This window comes from Bufo bufo, chromosome 5, assembly GCF_905171765.1.
Source record: "Bufo bufo chromosome 5, aBufBuf1.1, whole genome shotgun sequence".
In the NCBI taxonomy this organism is placed as follows: Eukaryota; Metazoa; Chordata; class Amphibia; order Anura; family Bufonidae; genus Bufo; species Bufo bufo.
In genome coordinates, this window is record NC_053393.1 from 266,003,041 (window position 1) to 266,027,464 (window position 24,424).

General features: G+C 43.9%; 1 protein-coding gene across 6 annotated transcripts in view; it reads right to left on the minus strand.

Annotated features, from left to right (window-relative positions):
* LOC121001875 overlaps positions 1 to 24,424 on the minus strand; it is a 378,122-nt gene that overhangs the window by 11,987 nt on the left and 341,711 nt on the right. For all 6 annotated transcript variants that reach the window (XM_040433099.1, XM_040433098.1, XM_040433102.1 and 3 more), the window contains exon 16: positions 1,123 to 1,353. In XM_040433099.1, the coding sequence (XP_040289033.1) occupies positions 1,123 to 1,353 (231 nt within the window). The remainder of the gene's footprint in view (positions 1 to 1,122; positions 1,354 to 24,424) is intronic.

The following is a 24,424-nucleotide window of genomic DNA, read 5'->3' on the forward strand; positions in this document are numbered from 1 at the left end:
CCTGCCATCCTTTGGAGCTATATATATATATATATATATATATATATATATAAATTAGTTTTTCTGTCTGTCTGATCTTCACCAAATTTGGCATACAGGTACATCAGGTGTCCGGGAAGGTTTTAGACCGGGTCTCAGCTGACAGGGATGTCCCGTTCCTGAGTTAATCCCAAAAAATATATTGGTGCCAAATATGCATTAGCCAATAGAAGCCGGCAGGTCTTTCACTCATATCCCAACTGCCATACACATGGTCACATGACCCTTATCAGCCAATTGAAGCTTGCAGGTCCTCCAATCTCAACATACACATAGTTTTACACCAGGTTTCCATAACAACCCAGAAATTTTTCTTTATTCCTGTAGGTCACCTTTAAAGAGGATGGGCGTTTTTGATGACACTTAAGGGAGCGGAGTGCTGTGGAGGTCACAGTTAAGGCAGGCAGGCTGCTGTGGAGGTCACATTTAAGGGGACGGTCCGCAATGGAGGTCAGTGTTAAGGAGCGGGGTGCTGTAGAGGTCACTGTTAAGAAGGTGGGCTGTTATGGAGGTCACATTTTAAGGGAAAGGAGTGCTGTGGACGTCACTGTTAAAGGGAGGGGGGCTGTGGAGGTCACTTAAGGCAGTGGGGTACTGAGGAAGTTACTGTTAAAGGGGTGGGCGCTGTGGAGATTACTGTTAAGGGGGTAGGGCACTGTGGAGGTCTCTGTTAAGGGGACGGGCCGCTGTTAAGGCAGAGGGGTACTGCGGAAGTCACTGTTAAAGGGGCAGACGCTGTGGAGGTCAGTGTTCAGGGGGCAGGGCACTGTGGAGGTCACAGATAGGGGGGTGGGGTGTGTGGAGGTCAAAGTTAGGGGGGTGGGCTGCTGTGGTGGTCACTATTAAGGGGGAGGGGTGCTTTAGAGGTCACTGTGGATATATTTTAACCTGACACACAAACATTAAATGAAATAGATGAAGTATACCCGTGCGAAGCCGGGTGATCCTGCTAGTAATTTATATTTGCTGAAGTGAGACAACCCCTTTAATAGACCTCCAGGCATTAAAGAGTTAAGGAGACTAATTTCCTTTTTAGTCAAGCTCATTGCTCAAAATGTATATACAATTACAAAAAGACATTACCTTTGAAAGCAGGATTTGTAGTAGTTATTGTGGTCAATGTTGATATTACTTCAGCAACTTCCATATTCTTGATACTTTCAAAGAATTTATTCACAATATCATCCTTTGCTATAGGGAAGAGTGGTGGTGCAGCTCTTGAAGGAGATGAAGTGTGAGAGTGGGAAAAACTGGTCTGTGAAAAACAAGCATCTCTGTTTACCTGGGGAGCTGAGGAGACTGAGTTTTGAAGTGCTGTAAAACAATAAATAAAAAGATACATAAAAGTACACTGAAAAATCTAAACAAGTGTAACTTACACAAATAAAAATAAATCACTTTAACCCCATTCAGTACCAAGCCACTGTTCACCTTAAATCCCAGGCTGATTTTTGCAAATCTGACAGGTGTCACTTTATGTGGTAACTAGACATTAAGCCCGTTATAATAACGGGCGCTAGAACAGTAGTGTATAAACATTATTAGAAACAGTCTATATTAAATAATAAGATAGGAAAATACAAATGTGATCGCACTCTGCATCCAGCATTCTGCCCTGCCTCCATGCTGGATGAGGCATTGGTGTACATTTTGGCCAAAGCGTAATAAGCCACTCACCGGGGTTAAAAGCAGAGTGTGCTTGGCTTGCATGCTGACCTGCATTCCCTGGACTTTGTGTGGCTGTCATGGCCCATAAACAGGTAGGAACTAGTGTTAGAAACCACTCAATAGAGGCGACCTTGACGTGGCGAGTGGCTTATTACGCTTTGGCCAAAATGTACACCAATGCCTCATCCAGCATGGAGGCAGGGCAGAATGCTGGATGCAGAGTGCGATCACATTAGTATTTTCCGTTTGTATATGTATTTCGCCATAGTGATATGCACCTACATACAGGTTGTGCTGACCCAATCACCCACATTTTTTCTAAATAATAAGATAATTTAACCACATTGTATTTCTTGTTGTATTGTCTTTTGTCAAAAATATTTTGGAAAGAAGTCAAAAGTAAATTAATAATAAAAATAAAATGGAAACGTATATATCACGTTACAGTAAGTATAGTTTGGAACAATCTGCAATATACGATACCTGAATCAGATATTCAGTAAAAAGGTATTTTTAACCTCTTGAAATTTTTCTATAAAATTTCTTTATACACAACATTTCTTGTAAATATTCTATCTGAATTTGGCAACAGTTTGCCTTGTTCAGGACCATCTACAACCTTTACAACCACATCTGAAAAAGTTCTAACTGTAGATAATGCAACATATAACTGACCGTGGCAGAATACTGGTTCTGGCAAGTAAATGCCAACTTTTTCTAAGGTTTGCCCCTGAGCTTTATTAATTGTCATGGCAAAGGCTAATGCAACTGGAAATTGTCGTCTTCTTAAGGTAAACGGCAAATTAGTAGAGGATGGAGCTAAGTCAATAAGTGGAATAAAGACCATGTCCCCTTCCGCTGAACCTGTTATTACTTGAGCAATAATTAGGTTTCTTTTCAAGTCTTTAACAAAGAAACGGGTTCCATTGCACAATCCTCTTTTAGTGTTTATATTTCTGAGGAGCATAATTATTGCTCCCTTTTTAAGGTTCAGTTTATGCCTCGGCATTCCTGTTGGAGTTAACTCATTAAGAAACTCAATAGGATAGTTCTGCATATCTTCCTCAGTTGAGTCATCAATTGAGTTTGAGCTAAGGAATGTCACAGTATCTCCTTCCAAAATGTTTAGCACCTCTTCATTTATGCTATCAACATCTTCGAGTTCTTTGGGCAAAGAATACATTTTTTTGTTATCGGTGAGACATCAGCAACTAAAATTCTTTCTCCAAAAAGTTGTTGACAATATTTCCTGTACATAAAATTTTTGAAGGGATTTCAATTATGTCTTCAGGCAAACCGTCAATGTGTGGTGTATCACCATTGCCAACTTGGATCAACCAATTGCTGAATTCAGTATCAACTGAACGGATATTGTTTGTAAGGTTAAGTATTTGGAAGTTTTGCCACAGTTTATTATACTTTATACATGCTTCAACAATTTTTGTCCGGTCACCATGAGGAACCACTGGAAGTGTTTGCCGAAAATCTCCACCAAGTAATAAAACTTTTCCTCCAAAGGGTTTCTGGTTATCCATTATTTCTTTTAGCAGTTTGTCAACCAGTGTAAGAGCAAGACGGGGCCATTGTACACTCATCCCAAATTAGCACTGTAGATGATCTCAAATTTTCAGCATCAGCAGAATTGAGACGCATATTTGATATTGACGGCAGCGCTGCTGTGGGCTGTCCGGGCTGCATGTGATGCGCCGTGTTTTTATTGGCCGGCGGCGCGGTGCTTTGGGCAGTCCCTGCTGTGTGTGTGTGTGGAGTGTGTGCTGATTGGTTTGTGCACCGCGCATGCGCACTTAACAAATCGGCACGAACGCACATGTACATTGTGGGGATGGTGTGATTGGACAGCTCCATGCTGTGGGCTGTCCGGGCTGCATATGATGCGCCGTGTTTTTATTGGCCGGCGGCACGGTGGTTTGGGCGGTCCCTGCTGTGTGTGTGTGGAGTGTGTGCTGATTGGTTTGTGCACCGCGCATGCGCACTTAACAAATCGGCACACACGCACGGACACCACGTACACAGGGCTTTTATTAGTATAGATAACTTTGGAACGCTTTTACCTATCCAAGCCTAAACGGCTACTAACCACTCTTGTCCCAGACACTAAAACTTAACTTTTACTTCTTTATTAAAACAAGTGAAAAAAAGTGTGACAAATGAGCTAGCTGAAAGATTAAAAATGACTGTACCCCAAATAAAGGTGCTTTTAAGGACTGGTATATAGCGTATATGTGCAGGCGGGGGTGCACTGACCCGCACTGCCTTTCACCAAAATCCCTCTCTATCCGCTAGGGTATTGCGCTATGCCTGACAGCTATTAGCCCCCCACACGATTGGGGTGTAAATTGTCAAACAAAGCCTGTTTACACTGAATGTTTTATTTTTTACGTGATTGTCTTATGTGGGGGCTCATTTTTATGCGGGATGAGGTGATGATTTCATTGGTACCATTTTGGGGTACATAAGACTTTTTGATCGCTTGGTATTACACGTTTTGTGAGGCAAGGTGAAAAAAATGGTTGTATTGGCATAGTTTTTTTTATAGCATTCACCTGAGGGGGCATATAATGTGATATTTTTATAGAACATGTTGTTACAGATGTGGCAATACCTAATATGTCTATCATTTTTATTTTTGTTAAGTTTTACACAGTGAAAGCCTTTTTGAACAGAATAAAATCTTGTTTTTGTGTTGTATTTTCTGAGAGCCATAGTTTTTTTATTTTTTAAATGACTGTCTTAGGTAGGGGCTCATTTTTTGCAGGATGATATGACTGATATGTACCATTTTGGGCCAAATACGCCTTTTTGATCGGTTGGAATTACACTTTTTGTGAGGCAAGGTAACCAGAAAATGTCAGTTTTGGCACCGTTTTTATAATTTATTTTTTTTAACGGCGTTCACCTGACAGGGTGGATCATGTGATATTTTTATAGAGCCTGTCAATAAGGACTCAGCGATACCTAAGAGTACTTTCACACTAGCCTTTTTGTTTTCCGGTATTGAGTTCCGTCACAGGAGCTCAATGCCGGAAAAAAACAAAACTGATCAGCATTCTGAATGGAAAGCATCATTTCAGCATGCGCAGACCTTTAAAAATGCTAAAAAAATTTATACCGGATCCGTTTTTCCGGATGACACTGGAGAAACATATTCGGTATTTCAATGCATGTGTCAGACTGATCCGGATCCGTCTGACAAATGCCATGCGTTTGCGTCCGGATTGCCGGATCTGGCAGGCAGTTCCGGCGACGAAACTTCCTGCCGGAATCCTCTGCCGCAAGTGTGAAAGTACCCTAATATGTATACTTTTCTTTTTACAATTTTTTTTTTGTTTATTTTGGGAAAAGGACACTTTTTATTTTTTTATTTACTATTTTTGTTACATCTTTTTTAACTTTTTTTTTTTTGTTACACTCTGGGACTTTTGGTGGTCTGATCCCCTTTACAAGGCATTACAATACATCTGTATTTTAATGCATTGGCTGTAAGTGTATTATCAGTGTAATACACTTACAGCCTGCTTGCCTGTGAGATCAAGGGGGGGTGAATCTCACAGGCTCACATGGAAGACATCACAGAAATACCATTAATTAGGCATTGTGGCTGTCTTCCGAGTCTCACAGAATGAACATAACCCTGTTCACGGGAATATAGTAGAATATGGTCAATTAGAATAGACTTCACAGAAATACCATTAATTCTAAAACATAACTTTTAATGAGTCAATATTAAAAGCCAATGAACCCTTATAGTACAGAAAGAAAATATAAATCAGAAAATAAATCAAAAAACCAAAATGTGGAAATTATCTTTCCACTAGCCTACGTTTGCAGGATGGGAGACAAGTGTTTAATAGGCTATTAGGGCAATGTCCCTGATACTAGCCCTATTATTGTTGCCCTGCCTGCAAACGGAATAGCCGCCCCGATAGGGGCGATCCCGTGTCTCGTGCCTCCTATTAACCCCTAGATAACCCTAGCACGGGGAATAAATTCAGCAATATAAAATGCTGGCCCTATGATGAGACCTAGGCTAATATAGATGCCAAAAAAACAAAAACAAAGTGCATGAATAGCCCCCCAGTGAAGTGGCAAGAATCCACCCAATAATAAACAGTGCAAAAAATAGTAAGTAATGTAGCAAGTATACAGGTCATGTGTCAGATTGACACTCCTGACCGTCCCTACGTGTTTCGCCTAGTTGGTTACAGGTTCCTCAGGGGACAAAACATATATATCATGACAACAGGGTGTCCATCACCAGAGGTTTATCACCAGAGTATAGAGAGGCCAAGATATTGCTTCTCCCATAGATCAGTGGTCGTTACTATAAAAAAAACACCATTTAGTACATTGCTATATAGCTTCTTGAAACAACAGGTTCAAAACCTAGTCAAAAGCAATGGCCGAGTGGTCGTTGTTAAAAACCACTATATTGGCAATATCCAAGTAGCATTTCAGTACAACCAGGAATAGAATAGTAATAGAGTAAGGGGCGTTCAAAATAGCCCCTGTTGGAACCAGATCGTTGGTTTGCCTCAATCCCCACGATAAAGGCCTCTTAACAGCTAAATATTTCCTAGATTCTAGATCTAAAGATATGTGTCACCATAACCGATTTGTCTTACAACTTCTTAACTTTGTTCTAACACATAATTATTTCATGTTTGAGGACCGTGTCTACCACCAGCTCAGGGGCACTGCTACGGGTAGCCCATGCGCACCGACATATGCTAATTTGCTCCTGGGCTGGTGGGAAGACACAGATGTCTTCTCTGAATCTATGATGGAATGGACCAGACATATCTCTCTGGTCCAGATTCATAGACAACGTTCTACTGCTGTGGTCAGGGACTGAGAGGGAGTTCCAACAATTCATAGACAAATTGAATTCCAACCACATAGGCCTATATTTCACCTCAGAAATTCACCGGGACACGATCACCTTCCTAAACGTAGCCTTGGAGAGGGATGATAATTACATTAAAACAACGTTATTTCGGAAGAAGACCTCAACTAATAGCCTCCTACGATGGGATAGCTTCCACCCTAGGTCCCTCAAAAAGGGTATCCCTAAAGGACAGTTTTTGAGGGTACGACGTAACTGTTCTGAATCGGAGACCTTTACACGTGAGGCATCCAAGCTATTTCATCGCTTTAAGGAAAGGGGGTACCCTAATCCATGCCTCTATGAGGCATGGAATTGGGCTAAATCTAGAGATCGTTCCTCCCTATTACGACCACAAATGAAAAGAACAAATTCACAAGGACCCATAAGGATTATTGGGACCTTTGACTCTGAGTCACAGCAGGTCCGCGATCTCCTGAGTCGTTATTGGTCATTAATTAAAACGGATCCTGACTTAACTATGGTTCTACCTGAAAATCCGTCTATCACTTTTAGACGTGGCCGAAGCATAGGGGATGCGCTGGTTCACAGCCATCTAGATCCGCCTGAAACCAGCACATGGCTGTCCAAAAGACATGCAAGTACCTTCAAATGTGGTAAATGTAAGGCATGCAATTTCATATCTCCAGGAAATACGTTCAAGAATAGCTCTGAAGATAGAATTTTCTATATCCGGAGCTTTGCAAACTGCAATACCTCGGGAATGGTCTATCTGGCTAAATGCGTCTGCGGGCTTAAATATGTAGGGAAAACCAAGAGGATATTCAAGAAAAGAATTCTTGAACATATTGGAGACATTCGTAATAGACGGGACAAACCCATCTCCCGTATTGGCTAGTCATGCTGGGGCTACGAATGTCATCCAATTGTCTACGATTGAAGTACTGAAATCCACAAATAGAGGGGGTATTTAGATAAATTCCTCAGACAGAAGGAGTCCAGATGGATCTTTATGCTTAATACCGTTACACCTGCTGGACTTAATGAATATATTGATTTTGTGTGCTTTTTATGAATAGGTCTCCCATATCTTTCGTTGATTTGGGGATTAGTGCATCATTGGTATCATGTTTATATAATTAGTGTAGGGAGGAATCTCTTGACACTTATCCTCAAATCTCTTATAGCCAATCACTCCCTTACCAGACTATGTTAATTGCATTATTACATTGATAGTAATCAATTGGCAGACTAGTCATTGGCAATGTCTGGCCGTATAGTGAGTCCACATTTATAGGACAATATAATAATATCCATTTTTTTCCAAGTTATTTCAGTAAAATTAAACATCTGATATATCTAGTGTCTGGCCGTGATATTAGTATACACAGATATCAATAGGCTACATTGAGCGGTGTTTCTATTCACAAAGGGAACACCTTGGATATCAAATGAGGGCAGTGAATAAATAGATAAATATATAATATATAGTGCAAGTGTCTATCTTATCTATAAAGATGACACCTTAGCGCATCTACTCCTTCTTCACTGCAGCACTAATACCTCATCTAAGTTCATAATAACCGATGCACTAAACGAGATGACCGGGTCACGTGATCAGAAATAGACACGTGACCATACACGTCAGCCGGCTAGAGCGGTCATGTGATCGGCAGCAGGGTCAGGTGCCTACTGACGCCACTGCCGTAAGTAGGACTAAGGCCTCTTTCACACAGGCGTTGCGGGAAAATGTGCGGGTGCGTTGTGGGAACACCCACGATCTTTCCGCGCGAGTGCAAAACATTGTAATGCGTTTTGCACTCGCGTGAGAAAAATCGCGCATGTTTGGTACCCAAACCTTGGGATCGGTGTTCTGTAGATTGTATTATTTTCCCTTATAAGATGGTTATAAGGGAAAATAATTGCATTCTGAATACAGAATGCATAGTAAAACAGCGCTGGAGGGCTTAAAAAAATAAATAAAATAATTTAACTCACCTTAGTCCACTTGATCGCGTAGCCCGGCATCTCCTTCTGTCTCCTTTGTTGAACAGGACCTGTGGTGAGCATTAATTACAGGAACAGGACCTTTGATGACGTCACTCCGGTCATCACATGATCCATCACCATGGTAAAAGATCATGTGACGTACCATGTGATGACCGGTTTTACTATGCATTCTGTATTCAGAATGCTATTATTTTCCCTTATAACCATGTTATAAGGGAAAATAATAATGATCGGGTCTCCATCCCGATCGTCTCCTAGCAACCGTGCGTGAAAATCGCACCGCATCCGCACTTGCTTGCGGATGCTTGTGATTTTCACGCAACCCCATTGCGTGAAAAACAAAGAATATAGAGCATGTTGCGATTTTCACGCAACGCACAAGTGATGCGTGAAAATCACCGCTCATGTGAACAGCCCCATAGAAATGACTGGGTCGGTATTCAGTGCGGGTGCAATGCGTTCACCTCACGCATCGCATCCGCGCGGAATACTCGCCCGTGTGAAAGGGGCCTAACGGGTTGGCTGGGTCAAGTGATCGGAACGAGGCACGTGACCATTTACGTCAGCAGGCTATTGCGGTCATGTGACCAACAGCGGAATCAGGTGCCGACCGACGCCACTCCCGGAATTAGGGTTTAAATAGTGCAAGCGGGATCCACTGATTGCTGCTTCTATCTGCCTCATACCGTGGAGACTCCGGGCCAGCATGTGTCTGCATCTGAACACCGCCTCATCTTCCCCACCTGTGGGCGTCTAATGGGCTTAGCTACACGAGATGCTGTCAGGGATACGCAAGTATTGCTGGTTGAACCAGCCTATCTCCATATCAAGGAGACTCAGATGATTGACTATTATATCTGCCACAGCATTCACGTATACCTTTTGTTTGACAGCCATTAGCCCCTATGTACATCTCTATTTGAATTTATACATCATATAAGATGCTCACAAAGGATTTTTTGCTTATGTTTCTATATAGCGTTTATTTGTATCTAGCGACTGGGCACTGAAATATATGAAATACATAAACAGGGGCTATTTTGAGCGCCCCTTACTCTATTACTATTCTATTCCTGGTTGTACTGAAATGCTACTTGGATATTGCGGAGTTGGGGGCTAAGAATCTCACTGTACCTTGAGTAAACTTCTATCGGAATCCCGTCCGGGCCCGGTGCCTTCCCAGCTGGTATATCATGGATGGCTAACTGGATTTCTTCCAGGGTTATGTCCTTATCTAGGAGGGCTATATCCGCCGCATTTAGCCTAGGGTGTTCCACCTCAGAAATATAGTCATTCAGTTCCCTCTCCGTGTAGTGAGCTGCTGAACTGTACAGTGATTGGTAGAACCGCTTGAATCCATCAAGTATTCCCTCACCGGATTCCACCAATTTTCCCTCCGGGTTCAAAATTCGTAGTACCGGGGGGGACGATTGATTGGTTCTTGCAATTTGAGCCAAAAGCTTACCCGCTCTATCTCCCGATTCAAATGACTGCTGCTTCATGAAGAACATTTTACGTTCACTTTTCTCCTTGAGATACAGCATATATGACCTACCCCTAGTCATCCACTCTATCCTATTCCCCTCTGTGGGGTCAGAGCAAAAAGAGGCCTCAGCCTCCCTACATTTAGTGTGCAAGTCCAATTCCTGGCGAGACGCGTCCCTTTTTACATAAGATATTGAGGACTTTAAACATCCCCTCAGGTAGGCCTTCAGGGTGTCCCACAATAATAAACCCTCCGTCTCATCTCCCTGCACATCTAAAAAAACTCTCAACTGATCAGGAATCCTATCATTTTGTGTCAATAGGGAAAGCCAAAAGGGATGGATTCTCATCTTCCCCCCTCTAGATGCAACCCCGGGAATATCAAAACGTGCCACAACCGCAGCATGATCTGAGGGGCCCTGCGGCTCATAGGTAATTGCTACCAAATCCGTATAAAAAGCAGCGTTGCCCAGGACGTAGTCGATTCTCCAAAGTGCCCCCCTAGCGGGAGTGAAACAGGAGTATTCCCTCAGCTGCGGGTTCCTAAGTCTCCACAAATCCACCCATCCCATTTCTGCAGCAATTCTAAACAGTGTGGTTGTCGAATGGACCCCAGTCCCCCTCCCATCAGACGGTCGATATCTGTCCAGCTCCTCCTGCATGACCATATTAAAGTCTCCCATACAGATCAGCCGCGCCGAGGGATATTGCGCCGCGAACACCAGAATAACATGAAGAAGTGAAAGACTAGCCTTGGGGGGGGGGGGGGGGGGGGGGGGGGGGGGAGGTGGTTATATAGGTTGATTATAACATAAGGGATGTGGTTAATAAAGCCATACACTAGTAAGTATTGTCCCTCTGGATCAGCAACAGACTGCTGCGGTTCCCACAGGAGTCCTTTGCGCACTAATATGGCCGTACCTCTAGAATTTGATGTACCATATGACTGAAGTGACCACTGCACCCATTGTTTAACAATTCTGTGCCCAGTGTCAGCCGTCAGATGAGTCTCTTGAAGTCCCAGAACGTGAGGGCAATAGCGTCGCACATGCGAAAATACCGCTATCCTTTTGTTCGGATCCCCCAAGCCTCTCACGTTCCAGGACATCACCGCTAGAGATCCCATAGTTCAAGCATAGGGTTATCCCTCCAGTAGTGCAGGATACTATCTGGCAAGTGAGAAGAAACCTCACTCAGTATAATAATTTGCCTCCCAACCACACTCCCATTGAGAAATTGATGCGACCATGCCTTCAGTAACTTAATAAACATATAACATAACAGGTGAACACCTAACACCTCTAAACAGACATCCAATGTATGCATCATAGTGTTAGTAACGTGGCAATATATTCGGGGACCAGTGCGGGAAGAAGATGTTATGCCCGCACAGGTAGCCGATCACTCCCCGTTGAATGTAAAATAATGCAGCTGCAGGTGCAACTAAGCCTCAATAGGTGCATATATGTATATCCAGACCACCCATGAATCAATATCGACAACAGAACTAGATCAATGGTCACAATGATCTGGTATCCAAGAATACATCACATTTCATGCAGGTTAGGCAGAAGATTGCACCGTAAAACAAGGATAATTAACTCAGTGACAAGGCGCCCATATCATGCCTTTCTAAGGGCCCAACAATACTTGCAACTCAGTAACGATGTCTCAGGTCAGCGCGGCCTTGGACGTCTAGCGACCCAGTCCTCAGCTTCCTTCGGATTAGTGAAAAATATAGGCCGATCACCATCCACTACACGGAGTCGCGCCGAATAAGCAATCTAATACTGCAAATTCAATTCCCTGAGGCGCCTCTTAACCAAGACTAAGGTGGCCCTCTTCTTCTGTAGATCCGCAGAAAAGTCTGGGAAAAGCGACACATTGGCATTATCGTGCGTCAATGCACCCTTGCTCCTCGCTTGGCTGAGAATTAAATCCCGATCCTTCCAGTTTAATAGACGGGCGAGCAGGGGCCTCAGTGGTGCGCCCGGAGGCGGTGGTCTGGCCGGGACTCTGTGCGCTCTTTCCACTGCATAGGCCGTAGAGAACGCAGCACCAGGAAACTGGGCCTTGAACCACAATTCTAGGAAGCCGGCAGGATCTCTCCCCTCCGCCCTCTCTGGCATCCCCAGAATCCTCACATTGTTGCGTCAGGCCCGATTCTCCAGATCGTTGCACTTCTGCCGCCATAGTCCGACAGCTCTCTCCACCTCAGTCAGTCTCGAGTCCAGCGGCCTGGTGTAGTCCTCCAGCTCCGACACCCGGTCCTCTGTTTGCTTGACTCTCTCCCTCAACTGTTGCACGTCCTGTCTCAGCAGACCCAGGTCGACACGCACCTCCTCTATCTTGCACGAAAGGGAGGATTGGCAGGAGGATATCGCTGTGAGGAGCTGCTCAGAAACCGCTTTCAGCGTGATCTCAGGTTCCCCAGCATCTTCGATCTCCGTCTGCTGTGCGGCCTGCCCACGCGTCACCGCTGCACGTGGAGTAGAGGGAGCCGCGGCGCCATGTTGGTTTTCCTGGCGGGCATATTCTTTGAGTTTATCAGCCGCGGACTGTGCCTTGCTGGGACCCATATCGTGGTGCCTGGGTTTCCTCCTTCTCCTCTGCACTTGCCACTCTGTGTTTGAGGAATGCAGCTTGGCAGGATTAGTCAGGATAAGTTTCAGGGACCGGAGCCGCTCACAAGTGCGTGCGCTCATGCCGGCAGTTAACCCTTCTGGCTTTTATTATTACTCATTAAAAGTTATGTTTTAGAATTAATGGTATTTCTGTGAAGTTTATTCTAATTGACCATATTCTACTATATTCCCGTGAACAGGGTTATGTTCATTCTGTGAGACTCACATGGAAGACAGCCACAATGTCTAAGGAAGGCATCGGGCTGCCTTCCCAGCCATTGGGTCCCCGTCACAGCAGCGTGGGGACCCGATGGACACCCGGCAGGATACCACAAGTGCCGCGGTCAGTGCTGACAGTGGCAGTGCGAGGGTTAATGTGACGGCATCGGTGTTTTCGGTGCATACAGCAGGGGTCCGGAGTTTAAGGCTACTTTCACACTAGCATTTTTGCTGGATCTGGCAGGGTTCAGCAAAAATGCTTCCGTTACTGATAATACAACCACCTTCACCTGTTATGAACGGATTCGGTTGTATTTAACATAGCCAAGATGGATCAGTCATGAACTCCATTGAAAGTCAATGGGGGACGGATCCGTTTTCTATTGTGTCAGAAAAGAGATCCATCCCCATTGACTTGCATTGTAGGTCATGACGGATCAGTCTTGCTCCGCATCCCAGGACGGAAAGCAAACCGCAGCATGCTGCGATTTGCTCTCTGGTATGAGAACAGAACGGAACGGAATGCATTTTGGAGCACTCCGTTCTGTTCAGTTACGTTTTGTCTCCATTGACAATGAATGGGGACAACACTGAAGCACTTTTTTTTTGCGGTGTTGAGACCCTATGACTGATCTCAATACCGGAAAATATTAACGCTAGTTTGAATGTAGCCTATAATGAACCAGGAAAAAAGGAATGGTTGTCAAGCACAGAGATTTATTTGGCTTCATATAAAAATACATCTCCACAAGAAAAACTGTAACGCAACCAATGAGTTTCAATCTAAGAGATCTTAGTCATGGTATAAATTAGATATAGGCATATTGGGTTTATATATCAAAATAAGGCACGACCCACATCAATAAAGTAGGGGCTGTTACTACCATATAGGGGATTATAATTAAAACATATTGCCTGCATTTAACCCTTACAACTCGCAAGAACTTATAAAAACAATCATTCATACCAGTTGGGTTAAAATCCATTTAGGAAAGATATCTACAGAAATCCCCATGTTTGAAAAAGAGATTATATACATTATGGTAAACGCCCAGAGCGGATTCTACGGAAAAATTCCTAGATTTAGTAATCTGGGACCTTAAAGTCCTGGCGGATAATGTGCAATTGAACGCCCTGGTCTCTAATCTGAATTTCAAACAATTGGTGGCACTTCAAAAAATGTCTAATATCACTATCAGAATGGCAGACAAGGGGGGATGATAGTAGTTATAAACTTAGAACATTATAAATCTAGTGTCAACGCTATGCTGGATGATACCTCCAAATACTGAAAAATTGATTATAATCCAACTAGTGAGATCCAGCAGAAGGTTCATCAATTTGTTGCAGAGGATGTAGCCCTGGTAGGACTTAATGACAAACGGGATTAATTTGTGTGGATCATCCTACCGTCCCAATACTTCACGCACTGCCCAAAATACATAAATGTATTAAAAAAAATAAAAATAAAAATCCTCCTATGAGACCGATTGTTTTGGGAATTGGTGTGTGAAAAATTGGGCGGATGGGTGGACTCACTGCTACAGCTAGAGATAAGCGAATCAAAGTTGACGAGGTGGAATTAAATCTGAATTTCAGGGAAAATGTGATTCGCTCTGAATTTCCTTAATCTTCGTGGTAACAAATCTCATTTTTTCTTAAAATGGCTGCTGCACGTGTTAGGACATGGAGCAAGGAACTCTGGGAATGAGGGATCACCCACAATGCCATGCATGCAGCCAATCAGTCTCTGTGATGTCACAGCCCTATAAATAGCCTCAGCCATTTTAGATTCTGCCATTTTCCAGTGTGCTTAGTGCAGGGAGACTTTATTGTGCTGAAAAAACGATTTACAACTTAAAGGGTTTCTGTCACCCTGCAAAACTCATTTTTTTTTTTTTGGATAGTTAGATTGCTCATAGTGCGATATAGTAGAATATAATGCTCTTACTTACTTTCATGCGGCCGATTCTTTATAAAACGAACTTTTATAATATGTAAATGAGGGCTCTACCAGCAAGTAGGGCGTCTACTTGCTGGTAGCTGCTGCAGAAATCCGCCCCCTCGCCGTGTTGATTGACAGGGCCAGCCGTGATCTCCTCCTCCGGCCGGCCCTGTCAGTAATTCAAAAATCGCGCGCCTCGCGTCATTCGGCGCAGGCGCTCTGAGATGAGGAGGCTCGTATCCCCAGCACTCCCTCAGTGCGCCTGCGCCGATGACATCACCGAAAGAGAAGACGTCATCGGCGCAGGCGCACTGAGGGAGTGCTGAGGATACGAGCCTCCTCATCTCAGAGCGCCTGCGCCGAATGACGCGAGGCGCGCGATTTTTGAATACTGACAGGGCCGGCCGGAGGAGGAGATCACGGCTGGCCCTGTCAATCAACACGGCGAGGGGGCGGATTTCTGCAGCAGCTACCAGCAAGTAGACGCCCTACTTGCTGGTAGAGCCCTCATTTACATATTATAAAAGTTCGTTTTATAAAGAATCGGCCGCATGAAAGTAAGTAAGAGCATTATATTCTGCTATATCGCACTATGAGCAATCTAACTATCCAAAAAAAAAAAAAAGAGTTTTGCGGGGTGACAGAAACCCTTTAAGGGAAAGATTGTTCGAGGTGTAGGGAAAGGATAGGGAGGAATAATCTACACTATAAAAGGAGAACAGGGTGCAATAGAAGAGTGTATAGTCTGGGTAATATGAGCGATTACTATTACACCCTGCTGCACTAATTGGGAATCCTAATTGCAGTTATACTGCTGCTTTTAGGTTGTTTGCACTATATGATACATTAGTAATTCCAGCAAACCTTGCTTGTGATTGGGGTGCAAATTCTGTGTGACACAGCGAATTACGGGGTGTATTAAAAGGAGAGATACGTATGTCCTATTAGCCATTCTGTGTTTATTTTATATTGTTTTACATTTTTTGAGGGGTGTATTAACAGGAAAAAATATATATATATGTCATAATTGCCGTTCAGTTGTGAAGTTACATTGTACTACTCCAAAAAAAGGCAAGGACCCCACAGACTTGAGATCTTATAGACCGATTTCACTGCTAAATGCAGACGTAAAGCTCCTGGCAAGGATCTTGGCCACAAGGCTCTCCAGGGTCATTCCCTCCATTATCCATCCGGACCAGAATGGCTTCATCCAAAATAAGGGCACTCATCACAATCTTCATCAGCTTTTTGCCAATATACAGGCCCCTGGGGGAACCGACCGCTCCATCCTGTCACTGGATGCCTCTAAGGCCTTTGACAGGGTGGAGTGGCGATTCCTGTGGAGAATTCTGGCCAGGATGGGCTTTGGGGAGAAATTTATAAATATCCTTAAATTACTGTATAGATCCCCTACGGCGAAGTTGAGTCTCAATGGGAACTTGACTACTAGCTTTGATCTAAATAGAGGAACTCGCCAGGGCTGTCCACTATCCCCATTGTTATTTGATATTTACATTGAGCCCTTAGCTTTGGCCATTAGGCAGGACGATCAAAAAGGATATGGAACACTAGGAGTGGAAGATCGTATTTCCCTATATGCGGACGATGTCCTCTTTTTTATAGATCATATGGAAATAACTCTCCCAAGAATTATCCGATTGGTTAAATTGTTTGGTGAGGTATCCGGTCTACATATAAACTGGTCGAAGACCAGTTTGATGCCAATAGACCCGGTATCTCAAAAGGAGGCTTTGATAACCCAGTTGGAGGTTGCTGACACCTTTCAATACTTGGGTATGGTGATATCGCCCAAGGTTGAAAATTTTGTACAACTCAATCTGATCCCATTGATAACGAAAATTAGGGCAAAAATAGGGATTTGGTTGAAACTCCCCCTATCTAGAGCTGACCAAGTCTCATTGGTTAAGATAGTGATTCTACCGCAATTCCTGTACGTTCTCAGGAATACACCTATTTGTATAGAAGACAAATATTTTAAACTTATGGAAAGAATAATTAATGACCTAGTTTGGGGAAGAAAACGAGTGAGGCTCAAATTGGAATACCTATACAAACCATTAGCGTATGGGGGTCTAAATCTCCCCTACTTCAAAGGTTACTTTATTGCTGCTCAGTTATGGATGTGCTATGAATGGCATAACAGTGCACTTTTAGGGAGCTTAGTAGGGAGTTCTTCATATAATAACATATTTACTCTTTTGGAATCAGGACAACTGACTAATCAAGACCGGGACTACAAAGAGACTACAAAATTACTTGCTAAAGTGTGGGTTACTACTAGAAGATGGTTGGGGGTAAAAGGATCACTTATATTCACACCTCTTTGGCATAATGTTTACTTACATATTCTAGATGGTATAGCAATGGATCAATTTTGGCAAAAGAATGGGATTCTTTATATCACACAAATAGTTAAGAATAGAGAGATTAAGTTGTTTCTGGATCTATCACATAATGTAGAAAACCTTTCTTGGTTTAGGTATCTTCAGTTGCGCTCGGCACTATTTAGTTTGGATGATAAACCACTATTGGATATAGATAACTCCTGTCTTTTAAATGAATGGATAGGGACGACCCCTTTAAGAATGAAGATCACAAATATATATAAACTATTACTTAAGGCACGATTTTGTGAGACACAATCGCCAGGACAAAGGGCCTGGGAGTTGGATTGCCCAAATATACAATTAGAAGGGTGGGGGAATATTTTTTATAATTTCGGTTTATTATCTCATAATTTTAACCATATTTTAGTACAGTTCAATATCTGTCATAGACTATATGTTACCCCTATATGGCTAAATAAATGTGGGTTAAAAGATACCTCCAAGTGCCCTAGATGTGATACCTTAGGTGCGGATTACTTGCACATGATCTGGGCCTGCCCAGAACTTAGAGAATATTGGAATGATATCAACAATTTTCTTATTCATAAATTGAAAATACGGATCCCTTTTGTGCCACAATTGTTCTTGCTGAATGACTTCTCCACAATAAGTAGCCATAAATACCAAAAGATCCTATTAGGTAGAATACTATTACTGGCCAGACTCTTGATCAGCCGGAGTTGGTTCGCTCGCCATACTCCAGAGTTAAACACCTGGATAAACCTAGTTAATAAAGGTAAAAAATTATGAACGGATCCTTTATAGGCAGAGAGACACATATGAGAAATGGACTAGGATATGGGACTGTTGGAAGATTTGATCTGATTGTACTTTTTTTTTTCCCCCTCTCCTCCTTTCTCCTTCTCCTCTCTTTCTCTGAGGGGGGGGGGGGGGGGGGCGGACGGATCTCAGGGGTGGGGTGGGGGGGAGATAGGGGGTTGGGGAAAATTTTTTTTTATTTATATTGAATTATTACTCGAATCCTTTTTCATGTGTATTTGTTTTATATACCTATAAAGTTGTTAAATAAAAAAAAAAAAAGTTGCCTTGTACTACAGCCATTTACAAAGTGTATTAATAGGAAAGATATGTAGCTGTTCTGTGGTGAATTGTGACTGTTATATTTCTTTTTTTGGGGTGTATTAACAGCTTAACGACCCAGGGTGAGAATACTTGCCCTAAAAGGCCGGTATTTTGCGCCCCAGGACGAGCATTCTGTGCGCTGCTGCCATCAGCTGTTACTGACAGCCGGATACCTGCTAAATCCACCAGCATCGGTGATAACGCCGATGGCGGTGGATTAACCCCTCATATGCCGCGGCATATGGGAGGTATGTGCTCCCTCTGCCCCATCGGGTCCCCGCGCTGAGGGCTGGGTCTCCTAGGCAACTGTCAGCATCTTACACAGTTCAATTCAATACAATACAGAATGTATAGTACTGAATTGAAACAGGGATCAAACCCTGAAAAGGTGAAGTCAAACAGTGGGACAAATAGAAAAAGTAAAAAAAAAAGTGTTTTTTATAATAAAAAAAATTAAAAGTTTGAAGTAAAAAAAAAAAAAGCGTCCTTTTCCCAAAATAAAGTAAAAAAATAAATTGTAAAGAATAGGGGAATAAGTAGACATTAGGTATCGCCGTGTCGGTATCGACCGGCTCTATAAAAATATCACATGATCTAACCCCTCAGGTGAACACTGTCAAGAAATTAAAACTGTGCTAAAAAAACTTTTTTTTGTCACCTTACATCACAAAAAGTGCAACACCAGGCGATCAAAAAAGTGTATGCACCCCAAAATAGTACCAATCTAACAGTCTCCTCATCCCGCAAAAAAAATTAGCCCCTACCTAAGACAATCTCCCAAAAAATAAAACAATTGTGGCTCAGAGTATGAAGACACTAAAACATGATTTTTTTTTGGTTTCAAAAATTCTTTTATTGTGTTAAATGTAAAAAGTTGACATATTAGGCTTTGCTGCATCCGTAAGAACCTGGTCTATAAAAATACCACATGACCTAACCCCTCAGATGAACACCGTAAAAAAACTGTCAAAAAAGCAATTTTTTGTCACCTTACATCACAAAAAGTGTAATACCAAGTGATCAAAAAGTCATACGCACCCCAAAATAGTACCAAATAGTCAACTCATACCGGAAAAAAAATTTGACCCTACATAAGACAGTCGCCCAAAAAAAAACAACAAAAAAAAAAACTGGCTTTCAGAATATGGAGAAAATTGTCATATTTGGTATTGTCACGTCCATACTAAGGCTACTTTCACACGAGCGTTCGGAGCGGATCCGTCTGATGTTTCATCAGACGGATCCGCTCCGATAATGCAGACGTTTGCATCCGTTCAGAACGGATCCGTCTGCATTATTACTTAGAAAATTTTCTAAGTCAGAAAGTAGCCTGAGCGGATCCGTTCAGACTTTACATTGAAAGTCAATGGGGAACGAATCCGCTTGAAGATTGAGCCATATGGTGTCATCTTCAAGCGGATCCGTCCCCATTGACTTCCATTATAAGTCTGGACGGATCCGCTCGCCTCCGCACGGCCAGGCGGACACCCGAACGCTGCAAGCAGCGTTCAGGTGTCCGCTCACTGAGCGGAGCGGAGGCTGAGCGCTGGCAGGCGGATGCATTCTCAGTGGATCCGCCTCCACTGAGAATGCATTAGGGCCAGACGGATGCGTTCGGGGCCGCTCGTGAGCCCCTTCAAACGGAGCGCACGAGCAGACACCCGAACGCTCGTGTGAAAGTAGCCTTACCTGCTCTATAAAAATAGCACATGATCTAACCTGTTCAGATGAATATTGTAAATGCCAAAAAATAAAAACGGTGCCAAAACAACTTTTTTTGTTACCTGGTCTCACAAAAAGTGTAATATAGAGCAACCAAAATTCATATGTACCCTAAAATAGTACCAACAAAACTGCCACCTTATCCCATAGTTTCCAAAATGTTTTTTTTTTGGAGTTTCTACTCTAGGGGTGCATCAAATGTGAAATGGCAGCTTAAAATTATACCAGTGAAATCTGCCTTCCAAAAACCATATGGTGTTCCTTTCCTTCTGAGCCCTGCCATATTCCCGTACAGCAGTTTACGACCACATATGGGGTGTTTCTGTAAACTACAGAATCAGGGCAATAAATATTGAGTTTTGTTTGGCTGTTAACCCTTGCATTGTTAGCAGAAAAAAATTGATTAAAATGGAAAATACGCCAAAAAAGTGAAATTCTGAAATTTCATCTCCATTTTCCATTAATTCTTGAGGAACACCTAAAGGGTTAAGAAAGTTTGTAAAATCCATTTTGAATACCTTGAGGGGTGTAGTTTCTAAAATGGGGTAATTTTTGGGTGGTATGTAAGCCTCACAAAGCGACTTCAGACCTGAACTGGTCCTTAAAACGTGGGTTTTGCTTCTGCAATTTCACTATTCAGTTAAGATGGCCGCCACTGCCCTCACCCTGAGGCTAATCCCGCCTGCCCTCACTAGCCAGTAACAATAGCCCCCCAAAAGTGTCAGTAACCAGAGCCCTCCCCCTAAAGGGTTAATCTCCTGCAGCACAAAGGGGTCATCTTACCACATGTTGCTTTCATTTATACACTGAGCAGACGGCAGATCTCCCTTCCCTGGTCTGCGCTGATTCAACGCTACTTCTCCAGCTCTGCTGAGTGAGGGAGCTTCTGCCAAGCGCAGGGACAGGGAGAAGTGCACACAGCCCAGGCACTGTTATCAGCTGCTGGGGAGGAACTGGCTTTAATCATTTACTTACAGTCCCTGGCTGTCAGTAATATGACCTTGCACGCTGTCTGCTTCTACGTCCTTCAACAGATAGGCATGGTCCGTCTACCAACCCTATTTTAAGCACAGGTAAAAGTAGGCAGTACAGGGAACAAAACTGTGGAATTAAGGGGTAATTGAATACACAGTGAAAAGTTGAAATAGGGCCACCAAAGAGATATTAATCACCACAATCAAATACTCCCAAAAAAAATAAAAAAATACGACAGTTATACTTTAAGGTGTTAAAAGGAAAAAGAATACGTCTTAATTGCCGTTCTGCAGTGGTTACATTGTACTACAGCCATTTTTGGGGGTTATTATTTTAATTCTTTTATTATACAATATGACAGACAGACGGGCCCTTCAAAAGGAACGGGCAGTGGCCAATAAGTTTCTGTCGCAGACAGCAGGAGTTGCAGTGAGAGGCCTGAACTCCCCGTGTCATCTAGCTGTCGTGTCTTGACCAGCAACCCAGCGGTACTTGAATGGTTGACTCAGTCTACGACTTCGTTGCAAGTGACATCAGACACCCCCAGCCAAGCGTCGGTGGGTTCCTCTGACACGATGTTTAGTTAATAAGAATACATAGGTCGGCAGAGTATCTCAGGATTCCTGATAATACCCAGGAGGCACCACAGGGAGAAGTCTGTGTTTGTATAACTTTGTTTGATGTGATATCCAATAAATAGTCTCCAATATTCAATAGATAATAAATGATATCTCTATTAGGTAGTAACAGAGTATCACTCTTACTTCAACAGGGAGAAGGGTATAGGATAAAGCTCAAGACACCTATACCTTCACCTCCCCAGCCGAGATCGCCTTGCAAGATGTACCAAAAGCTTCCTGGTCCCCAAAGAGATGACACTGGGGCTCCGAGGTGAAGTGGAAGTCTTTATTAATTCAGTTCGACGCGTTTCGGGATATATGTGCTCTTGGTGGCACCTTTCGGACAACTGATTGCTTGTGCCGAGCCGAGGTGGAGAGTCCCAAGCCGTCATTTCTTTGCGAAAAAGGCAGTACCAGCCCTGCACACATATGTATAACAGAAGGTGGGCCAGTCCTTGAGCCTGTCAGTGTCTGCCAAAGTGCAAGGCAGTGCCGAGGTGTGGAGCTGTAACTACGGTCAAGGACAATATATGTCCTTTATGGCCCACTGGGTAAATGTGGCTCCTGCCCAGCCACACCAGCAACTGACTGGTGACTGTCACGGCGGGGAATGGGGGAAACCCCCCACCGTGCAATATCAGTCGCTGCTACACCGGATATCAGGGAACAGGTCACCTCCTAACGCGACCCTGAAGATCTCCCTAAACTCCTAATGCATGAGCCGCCTCAGAAGGTAAGGGGGCTCATGCTCACCAACCTAGAACCTTAGGTATCCCTACTATGCCCTAAGCCTGAAGACAGGGAAGAGACCAACCATTCATCCTACACCACGGATGCATGGTGTCTCCAGAAGCCCAGCAGCTGGCCACTAACTAAACAGGGTTCACAGCCGAACGACAGGTAAGTAACAAAAGGCAACAGACAACCTAGGTTACCAGAACTTACCTGCCTCCGACGAGATGGACCGGAAACGCACTGTCTAGATGTTTGCTTAAACCCCTCCGGGAAAGCAACCCCCTTTTGGAGGAAACACACCACTAACACAACCTCCAAACAAGGCCCACACCATAACATACACCAGGTGGGAGAGGGAGAACAGAAACACGCCGGAGGGTACACACAGACAAAGCAAGGGAAACAATATAACAAATAAGAGTGGCTCACACAGACTAAAACATACAGCCAGGGAGCAGAGCTCCAACACAGACTGACCAGCAAAATCAAACTGACCTCATGTTCCACCACACCTAGTAAACACACCTTAACCCCGTGCACACCAGGATGGGAAGGGACACACAACTAAAAGGGGAAGTGTCAAAACATGCAAAAACAACATGTTGCCACCAGCAACAAGCATGCACGGCAAAAGTGTCATGGTCCACGATACCAGACCATGACACAGCCATGACAGTGACGCTGCTTCCACCTCCATATTCTCACACCATTGGTCCTGCGACAATGTCCGCCTCTGCCTCTTCATCCTCCACCATGTCCTCAGCCTCCACTGCAGGGACAATTCACAGTGCTCCACCAGCATACCACATGTACAGGGCATGGCGGTGTCACACTGTTCTGCACCTACTTTGTCTGGGCGAATGGAGTCACACACGCCACGAACTGCTCCGCATTTTTCATCAAGAAATCGAATCCTGGCTTTCATCTTGACAACTCAAAATCGGAACCATGGTAACCGACAACGGGAAGAACATGGTGTCGGCGCTGCGTCAAGGAGGGCTGATCCATGCGCCCTGCATGGCACACGTGTTCAATCTGGTTGTAAAGTGGTTCCTGAAGTCTTCGCCCTATCTGCAAGACATCCTGAAAATGGCCAGGAAACTGTGCATGCATTTCAGCCACTCGTACACCGCAAAGCACACTCTCCTTGAGCTGCACTGGCAGAACGGCATCCCCCAACATAGGCGGATATGCGACGTTTCCACCCTCCAGATGTTGGACCGATCATATTAACGGAGAAAGGCCATAAACGATTTCTTGATGATACAGGCGGACAGAGGTATTCCTCTGTGTAAGTTCGATGTTAGCCAGTGTCAGCTCATGCGTGACACCTGCCATTTGCTCTGGTCCTTTGAGGAGGACACTTTATTTATCAGTCGCCAGGACTATGGGATGAACAACGTCATTGCACTGATTCATGTCCTGGAGCACATGCTGCTAAATCTGGCTAGCCAGGGGAGGTGAGATGTGCCGACTACATATCATGGCCAGATGAGCACTGTGGGGGCTGAACTAGAGGAGGAGGAGGAGCACATTTGAGCACAAGCAATGCGTAGATAAATTGGTGGTTTTTCTACACAGGTGACAGGAGAGGAGCAGGAGCAGCCAGAGAAGCTACAGGGTGCTGCGGAAGACAAGGCAGAGGACCCAGACACACCGTGGCACTATGCAGTGGAGATGGAGACTGATAGTAGCTCCAAGTCACTTGCGCAAATGGCCCGTTGCATGCTCACTTGCTTGCGTAGTGACAGCCGAATTGTCACCATTCAGCAGAGGGATGACTACTGGCTCTCCACAATGTTAGACCCTTGCTAGTAGTCCAAAATGGGGGCCTGAGAGGGATGACAAACTGAACTACTATTGAGACTTTCTATGTAGTCAGTTGGCCGCTGCCTATGTGCGCCATCGCCCATCCTCATGCAGGTCTGACCGGGGGACCCTCTGCACTCACGTTCCACGGCCATAACTGCTGGGAGAATGTGGGGGGGCAGGAGCAGTACCAGCTCTATCAGCAGAAACTTAAGTCT